The sequence below is a fragment of the Monopterus albus genome, unplaced genomic scaffold, assembly GCF_001952655.1.
Source record: "Monopterus albus unplaced genomic scaffold, M_albus_1.0 scaffold65.1, whole genome shotgun sequence".
In the NCBI taxonomy this organism is placed as follows: Eukaryota; Metazoa; Chordata; class Actinopteri; order Synbranchiformes; family Synbranchidae; genus Monopterus; species Monopterus albus.
Genome location: NW_018127945.1, coordinates 1,490,204 through 1,499,755, shown reverse-complemented (window position 1 = coordinate 1,499,755; position 9,552 = coordinate 1,490,204). Strand labels below are relative to the sequence as shown.

General features: G+C 39.9%; 1 protein-coding gene across 1 annotated transcript in view; it reads right to left on the bottom strand.

Annotated features, from left to right (window-relative positions):
* LOC109962585 (probable E3 ubiquitin-protein ligase HERC3) overlaps nucleotides 1-3,840 on the bottom strand; it is a 19,992-nt gene extending 16,152 nt beyond the window's left edge. Inside the window, exons 1-5 of the mRNA XM_020604442.1 lie at nucleotides 3,528-3,840; nucleotides 3,338-3,449; nucleotides 3,053-3,129; nucleotides 1,503-1,724; nucleotides 1,334-1,425 (exon numbers count right to left, since the gene is read on the bottom strand). Of these exons, the coding sequence (XP_020460098.1) occupies nucleotides 1,334-1,425; nucleotides 1,503-1,724; nucleotides 3,053-3,129; nucleotides 3,338-3,449; nucleotides 3,528-3,747 (723 nt within the window). The 5' untranslated portion in view covers nucleotides 3,748-3,840. The remainder of the gene's footprint in view (nucleotides 1-1,333; nucleotides 1,426-1,502; nucleotides 1,725-3,052; nucleotides 3,130-3,337; nucleotides 3,450-3,527) is intronic.
* Between the last annotated feature and the right edge of the window lie 5,712 nt (nucleotides 3,841-9,552).

Below are 9,552 nucleotides of genomic sequence, written 5' to 3'. Positions count from 1 at the left end.
CTTTTTTTGTTGGCCCCCAAGGGGGCAAAAAAAAAAAAAAACAACAGTTAATGCTGACTTAAGTGTGTATGTGTTTGTAAAATTTGATTCTTATAGGCTCTAGTTACTTTATAAGCTTTAGTTACTTTTCATACCTTTATTTTCCATGCTTATACATATTAAAACTGTATTGATGACTGCTGTATTCTACTGAGTGAAACTTTGGAACTGTATACTGCAAATTCTGTAGAGACAGAATGTCTATATCTCCCGGTAACCAGACGGCCTTTTTTACATTTTAACAAAGACCTGTTGGCCTGTTTTGCACCTTCACCTAGACCCGCTTAGCATATTCCAAGTTCTACTTTGTCATGGGGAATCCTGCAGAGACAGGGGGCCTACAACCTGACATGACCACCTGGCCCGTTTAGCATACTCACTAGGTCCTGCTTTAGGATCACACACACAGGGGGTCTGCAGCACAGACAACCCATTGTTCAGTGGTCATTGATCAAGTAGCCACCTGAGAATCACACACACACATCTGGTTTCCGCAAGCAGACACAGGCAGGGGTTGACCTGCTCATGCCAAATGGCCAATAGGATTACGAAGTGTGAAATGTTGTAGCTCTGTCCAGGGCAGGCCTAGCCCAAGAAGATGAATGTAATGAGAAAATGTAACTCATGGTTCAGAGAATGGATTTCCTGCGGGCACTCTGTCTCTCTGACTCCAGCGCTGTAAGACTTCACCTGTGCCCAGACTTTGAGTAAACTTCCTGTTGACGCTTTCAATAAAAGAACTTGGGTTAAATCTAACATGTTAATGTTTTCTACAGTAAATTTAGCCTACTAATGAATACACTAATGAAAGTGACTTGTTAAAACAAAATGAATAAAGCATTGTCTAGGCTGATATCCAGACCTGAAGAAAAAGGACTGTTTCACAATCTTGGTCAAGAATAGAAGTAAGTATATGTTTATGTGTTAGTTGACTTATTACACAAAACTTGGGTGGTCAGCAAGACACAGTAGTATTTTCACCACAGGAGCCTTTAAAAATGGAGCCACTCAAAACATATTCCATCATTCCATTTTAATATGGGTGTCACTTGGTGAGTACATGTTCGCTGCACTATCTGATGCCTATCAGTATTTTTTTACCCTCAGTACATGGTAGTAGGTTAGTGGTTCCAACATGAGTGCTCAAAAGCTTTCTAGTAACAGTTTACAATAGGCTACACAAACTTCTAAGTAGCAACTAAAGAATGAGTGAGGAAACAATCAGGAAATCTTTAGGAACCAATACCAGCTGTTTGTACTGAAGGGTATTACTTGCCTTTTTTTTTGGACTAACCTTTGTCAAAATGGCAGAGTGGTCCTTTCCACAGGAAACATGAATAGTTTTCTTCATGCTCAGGAAATGAACAGGTGTTGGTATGTGTCTGTCTATAAAAAACAGGAATGTAAATGGTATTTACAATATAAAGTGAAACAGAAGCATATGCATAGTGTTGCTACAGTACCTGTTTCATCTCCCAGCCCCAGTTGTCCACAGTCGTTTCTGCCCCAGCCAAACACACCTCCAGACACAGAGAGGGCAAAGCTCTGTTCTCCTCCTGCAGCGATCTGAACCAGGGGGATCGCTGACAGAAACTGGAGGTGTCGTGGTGAACTGGTGCTGCACCTCCTGTTTCCCAGACCCAGCTGGCCCCTGGAGTCCAGGCCCCATGTGTACACCTGGCCATCTGTGGGGACATCACCACTACCCTGTGAGCTACAGTGCTCTCTGTAATACTGTAATCTGCATTCTCAAGCACCTTCATGATATTTTGCACTTGGACTCAGTAGTTACAATCCTCAGCACTGGCTGGGGTCTTTTTTTATACTTTCGCAAGGCACTGTATATATTTCCTTTCTTCCACAGTTAAGTACAGGCTTTACCATATATGATTTTTGAAATGCATTCATGACATCCTATGTGCATTTGATTCACTTAATGCTGGATGGTGGAGAGCCAGGAAGAGCCAGGTCTTGACTACAGCACTGGTGCTGTTGTCAAATATGAGATTGCTTTCTTAGGGGAGGAGGGTCAGCATTTTAATTCTAGTTTGTTGCCCATTAGTGTTAAAGCCTACAATAAGCGGCTACTCATGTTGTAGTAATGGGGATCTAATTTAATTCTCCAAATGCTGGTTAACACAAATTACACACAAGAAATAACAATTACGTCACACTGGAAGAAGTCAAACTACAGCGAAGCTACTCTAGAGAGAGATCTAGTTTGGTTCATTAAAGCTACCTAGAAAAAGTAGTTCAAACTACTTTGTAAAAACAATGTACATATGATACTAAACTATAACAAAATATTATACAGAAAGTTCATATGCCTGGGTAAAGTACAAGGAATATCAGGTTTGGTGTGTGTGTACGGTGTCCATAAGTGGCACCTGCTGTCCAGGTGAGGGTAGAGTACCAAGTACTCAGTTAGCCAGGGAACTTCCAAAACACTGCAATAGCTTCTCTGAACATTTGTTCATAAATACCAATACTCAACATTTTGGACTAACTGACATCAAATATACCCATGTTTAGTTTTACAAATTCAGATTCAAAACATTTAAAACGATAGGCAAATATTTTTCACAGGTGAGCTGGCAATCCAGCCTTCTGGAATATCCCTGAGACCTAAGCCTCTCCTAACCCAAACAACCCCATATGTTCACAAAAAAAACAAAACTGCCAGAAATGTAATATGTTTGTTGTAAACAAATAAAAAAAATCATTCCTTTCCTTTTATGCCCCAAAATTGCTTGTACTTTCACCAGTTAACTACACAAAAAATGGAACAACAGACCCGAACACAACACAGGGGTTAAAACAAAAAATATGCAGACACATATCTTCTGTTTTAAGGTGGAAGCAGAGACACACAGTATCATCTCAGACAGAAATGTCTCCACCTGTACAGGTAAGTGGGAAAGCCTGTTTTTCTTATGGTAAATTAAGTTTTAATGGGTTTATTCCTCCTTTCAGCTTGTACATTAGTGGCTGATTTCACCTGATTTTAACTTACTTTTGGTCAAGGCAACTGAATGCTGGCTTCCACAAGCAACCTGAGAGACTGGGATTTTACAGAAAACCTCCAGGGGCCTGGTTGAACAGGAGCAGAACACAACAGAGCCGAAATACTCATCAGAGCTGACATGCATGAAGCCAAGTAAAGATTTCACATCAACAACAGCATGCAATAATAATATTAATAATAATTTCTTTCATTACTAATCCCATTATCCAAACTCTGACATTTTGCACCATTTCACGCAGTTTGATCCAATTGAACAGAACCAGTTTACTCCACCTTGGAGTGGGACTTGTGTGCGCACAGAGGACGGATCCTCTCTCAGTCAGCAGTGTAACCGTGTCATCGGTGCAGCTCACAGCCTCGATCTTCTCTTTATATTTAACAAACTCTGAAAGAACAGCAGGTTGTATCTGTCACATTACTGCCAAAAACAACAACAATAAACAAACACAAGAGCAGGGCTCACTCTGTTTTCCTCGGACTCTTCTACCACCTGCGCTCTCATGCGTGCGAATGATGAACGAGTTTCCATTAGTTTTGACGAAAGCGAGCACATTGTAACCTGTAGACAAATCCCTGACTTGACAATTCAGGTTGAGGTAATGGACTCCATCCTCTGCCGGACTGCTGTTGGAGCCGTCTTTGAGCCAGAAGCCCCGCTGACAGTCCTCTCCCCATGAGAACATGGTGCTAGAATGGCTGTGACGCCAGCTGAGCTCTGATTCAGCTGGAGGGTAGAAGTGAAACTTGGAGGCATGTTTGCTGTGAGTTACGGAAAACGAAACCGACTCATTCTGTTCACAACGAACAGCAGAGTGAGACGAAACGAAACGACGGCGCAACAGAGGCACACTGACGCTGAAAGTCCGGAAAACGAACGTGAAACCGTGGTTGTCAAGAATACCACAATATTTAGACGGTAATAGGTGGTTTTTAAAGAAAGCATTTCTCTATTTATTGGCCTTATCCATTACGTCTTGGTTAAAGGAAAACTGATACTTTTACTAACACGGTGTAGAACTCAAATGACGACATGTAGCAGGTTGTAGTTGTTAGGTAATTTCTTAGTTAGATAGATATTGATTAGAGATCTGTTGTATTAGAAAATGTTAGTGTAGCCAGGATGTCTAGCTCAGGTTGTTAAATGCTCAGTTCATTGTCATGAGTTCTGCAGGCTGCATCTAGGCCAAGGTCACTAGATTGAAGAGTCAGCAGACAGGATGGATATTGTTATTATTATGATATGTTCAGCCGTAATCTTAACCATAATATCTTCCGAGGCTTACTGTTCGGACATGTCCCTGAACGTCCTGTATGTTTTTAGATACACACCACTAATCAACAGCCACACATATTGATTCTCTCCATGTTTTGACTACTGATAAGGCGTTTTTCAGCCCTGCTGCTGCCACAGATGATGGATCAGTTTCTTTATGTCGTCAATGTATTGTATTTAATGTTTTCATTGCCATAAGGATGAAAAGAGAATTTCAAGATAAAAAGACAAAAACCCTTCTGGAAGGAATCGCCATTTCCATTTTTTGTAGCTAACTACTGCAACTACAAATCCATAAAAGGAAAGGACTGGATTCTTCATTAAGCACTGACAAGAACATTTTCTTTTTTTTTTTATTGAAACAAAGTAACACATTAACAAAACAGTACAGAACATGGGAGACAAGACAACAGATACATGACATTACAAAAGGATATAGTGTTTAACGAGGTTGTAGTGTGTGAAGTGTGGGTACTTCCAACTTATGCAGTCTATGAAATGCAAGAAAGGGAAAAGGTAATTACCAATATTAACAATGAAAACAGTACCACTAATAAAATCAGCTAGTTAAATTTTTAGAGGTTGGTGGGAGTGTGTGTGGCCTCAACCCCAGGTGTTTGGTTCAAGTTGAAATGTGTTAGAAATGGTTCCATGTGTCATAAAAAGCTGATAAACTATTCTTGTGAGTTGATGCCATATTTTCTAATGTGATGTATTCTGTCAAAAGGTTGGTCCAGTGGTTTATGTGTAGTGATTTTTTTGATTTACAATTTTGAAGGAGTGGGTTTTTGTATTTAATTGGTAGGTGGTCGACGTCTATGATATTACCGAGTAAGCAAAGTGATGGAGAAGGAGGGATTCTACAGCCCAGGATGGTGGAGAGAGTTTCTCTGTCACTGCTTTCCAGAGGGAATAAACTGGTTGGCAGGTCCAAGTAGCATGAAAATAACTGTCGGTGCAGTCTAGAATGCATTGTGAGCAGATGTCTGTGTCAGTGAAACCCATTTTAAAAACATTTTACTTTCTGTAATATGGGTCCTGTAGATGGTCATGGAAAAGATGTTATTGCAAATTTCTGTCCAGAAGTCAGAGCTGAGGGAGAGAGTTAAATCGTTTTCCCATTTGAGTTTTGGTATTTGTTATTGTTGAGTCTGTATTTGATATGAGTTTATATAGCTTGGATATTATTTTATTGGAGGATGTAACTTTCATAATTTCTTCAATTAATTTGGAGGGTTGTAGTGGGTTATTGATTACACTAATCTTTGATTTAATTATGGATTGTAGTTGATTGTACTGGAGGAACTGTTCTCTCTGGACTCCGTACTTCTGGATCAGTGTATTAAATGATATGAACTGGTTATTGTTAAATAGGTGATGTAAGTGAGTGATTCCTTTGTGTTGCCATGTTTGGAAATATATAGGGTTATTATGTAGTTGGAAATCAGGGTTGTGCCAAGTTGGAGTGTATCTACATGGTGCAAGTGATGATTTAGTGATTTTGTTTATAAAGAGTTTCTTTAAATGTAAACAATATTAAACTACTGAATAATAAATTGGCTGAATTTAATACATACATGTGAGCATAATGGCCATGAGGACCTTGAATGATTTGTTAAAATAAGTATAAAAGGTATGGCATTAATCCAACACTGTCTGCAAGGTTTCAACTTGAACTTGACATGCTTCATGGTCACAATTAGGGATAATGACAGAGATTAACCACAAGGTGGAGGTAGAGACTGGATCTCTGTGGACTCTACAGTGTCCAGACAATACCAAAAGTAAATAAGAAAAAAAAAAAAGAAATTCAAAATAGCATTTTACATTTTTTAAAATTATTATTCAAGACACTTTCAGGTGGCCTTTTACTTTCTCAGATTTGGGAAATTCAAGGAGCAACTGTCATTTTTACTAAATACTTTTACCCTCCATGTAAAAATTGAAGAGTTAACCCTGAATGCACTTGAATGACATAAAAACTCAAGATTAGTGTGCTGTTGTTCCGTCCAGTGGGAGCTATTACTTCCAAAGGTTATTTCCAGGACATCATAATTTCTGCAGCAGGAAACTATAAGACTTATGGGAAATGTAGTAGTATTTTGAAAAATTGCTTGAAAAAAAGATCTTGATTTTAAGGGGACTTCCAGGTAAAATAAAGGCTAAATAAAATAAAATAAAAATGAATAATAATGCCATGGGGAAACAGAGGCTTACCAGATGTTTTGAAATATGTGTACACCAATATGTAAAGCTCATTCGACACTGAATTATGCACCTTTGATATGTAAATCTCTTAAAGATTTTGTAGCTGTTTTCAAAAGTAGCCAGTGACAGAGACAGATAGGGAAGAAAAGAGGAGGGTGTGCAGCACAAAAGGTGGCAGAGAACATGACAATGACTGCATGACACTAAATGTAAAATACTGCCTGTTAACATTTCTCATTGTGTCTGTTGGTCACTTTCTTCTCCCTCTTCTGCTCTGGCACACACCAAAGATGTGTGAAATCACAGGTGAGAAGAGCTGGAAAACATCACCACGAGCAGCTGCTGTGTAGGTATGTCAATGATGTGCACATGATTTTAAAATGTCCTTAATGTGTCTCAGTCTCTCTGGTGCCCGCAGTGCATCACCCCAGCTGCACAAATGACCTTCAAAGTAGACTGTCCTACTTTCACACTGAATAAACACCCACCCCCACACAGGTGATTTGATAGATTTTTATCCGTTGTGAATTATTTTGGCTGATTATGCCTTTTTCTCAGGACTGTGAGGGTGTGCACAGAGGGTGCTTGAATGCCATCTGTTAAACAGTATTTCCTGAATGAGAGGTCAGCCCTTCCCCCTCTCTCAAATACTGAAGAACCTCATGATATGATGTGTCAAAGCTCCATAAGAGTGACCCTTGGAGCAAAGGAGGCAGGTCAGTTTGCAGTCTGATGCAAGTCTGTCTCATCCTGTATCACATAGGACTAAAAGGGATGCGGGTTCTGGTCTGACTGCCCCAGTAGCAGAGCGCAAACAAATAGCTGCCCACACACCTGAGTGGTGTCTGAAATAATCACTTGTTTGACTAACTTGTTCTAAAAATTCAATTACAGGTACAGCTGCATGACTTACAGTGCAAGGCTGTTATAATCCACTTGGCAGCAGGTTTTGAGAGCTGAAATTGTTTTATCACTGTCAGAATTTTATGCCAGTGTATCTCAAAACATAGACTATCACATTCTCCATCCATTGGAGTTCCCTTTTTGTTCTCTTCGTTTTGCTGAAGATGGTAACCATGTTGGACGTGCTCCTCAGATCTCCTATCAAATCCTACATGGATGAACTGTAGAACTGACCCACTGGAGGCTGCTAATTGTCTCAGATAGTGTCACATGGTACTGATGCAAAAAATAAGGTGATTAAAATCACCAATAAGAGAAACAGTAGGATGCTACAAAGTGAACAATGATTTTCTTACTGTGTTTGCAGTTTACTCAGCACTTATCTGCCCTCCTTAACATTAATCTCTCCTGCTGTGGCTGTGCTGTGCTCATGTCAGGATCTGTATCCTCTTGAAGCCTCTTAAGTGAAAGGAATGTGGGCTCTTGAGAAACAAACAGAGAGCACTTCCAGCTCTGTGTGCGCACACACACACATTCAGCTTCAGGGGAGTGGGTTGTGCTGAGCAGTACCAGGACCTAAACATCCACTGTATCACCTCCTTTTCTTTGATTCAACAGATCTCAGAACAGCATGACCACAGAAAGTCTCCTTTCTGTTCTTTCAATCTTTCCCCCAGTTTAACTTCTTTCTGTCCTATTTTGTTGCTGTTTATTTGATCTTTCTTTCTACTTTGAAAAAGATTTCATTACTATTTGTCAGTTCTACTTTTCAGACACAAAATATATTTTCTGAAGTGAATCGACATAAAAGACATGACAATTACGCTGCTAATACAGCAGCTGTAATAACTCACTCATAAAATGACTTCATCAAAACATTATCACCAGTGGTGCTCAGCATTCTGTCCCCTTCCAGTGTTCATGTGCGCACCCTGTCATACACGGTAAATCAGACTAACAATATCTTATTCAGGAGACGAAAGAGAAGCGGCGTTTGATTCTGGTTTATGGACAATCAAACACTGAGACTGGTTCATTTTTAATGTGTTTGTTAACATAGTGTCAAATTCCTGGAAAAGAAGGAAAGATTGTTTTTGTGTTTATTCTGTTTCTCATACAGAACTTGTTTTGTCAGTGGTTTGTGTAATGGCATTGTGTATCGAGACAGGCGACAAATGAAAGGACAAACCAACATGAAGTGTCTCAGGGAGGTGTTGGGCCATCACATTCCACCAGAACTGCTTCAGTGTACCTTGACATTGATTCTCCAAGTCTCTGGGCTCTGCTGGAGGATGAACACCATTCTTCCAACAGATATTCCCTCATATGGTGATGACAGTGGAGACGCTGTTTAACATGTCACTTAAACATCTCCCATAGGTGTTCAACTGGGCTGAGATCTGGTGACTGTGAAGGCCACAGCACATGATTCACATCATTTTCATCAAACCATTCAGTGACTCCTCGTGTCCTGTGGATGGAGACACTGTCGTCCTGGAACAGACCACTCATATATTCTGGTTTTTCCTTTCATTTGTCACCCATCTGAACCTAACTAACGGCTGTGTTTATATTGTCATTATTGTTTATAGCTGTTGGACTTATATCTTTACTTACATTTTTTCTGAATGTCACATTACCAAAAAGACTAATAGTTAGCACACTTTAGAGCATCGACATTTATCACTGAGCAGGCTGATCAAATTAAACCAACTACAGACATATTCTGATTGGCTAAGCTGGAAAACCTATTGATGTTGAAAAATATTGTACAGTACATTACACACTCAGGATGTCCTTGTTTGTGATTTTTTTTTCTCATAACTCTGCAAGAGGCCCAATCCATGTGTTCTCTGTCTGCTGTAACATTTAGATACAGTGTCTGATGTGACCACTGACAGTGGACAACATTACAGTTACACTGACCAGCTATCTGGCTTCAAAGAGCCTTTAGCGGCATGAGGCTGGGACAGGCATGAAACACCACACACATATATATACACACACACACATAGAGAGAAAGAGAGAGCACAGAAAAAGAGAGATGGGAGATACAGACCCTGTCCGACAGCTGAGATATAGCACCAGAGCCCTGAGGAGTTTC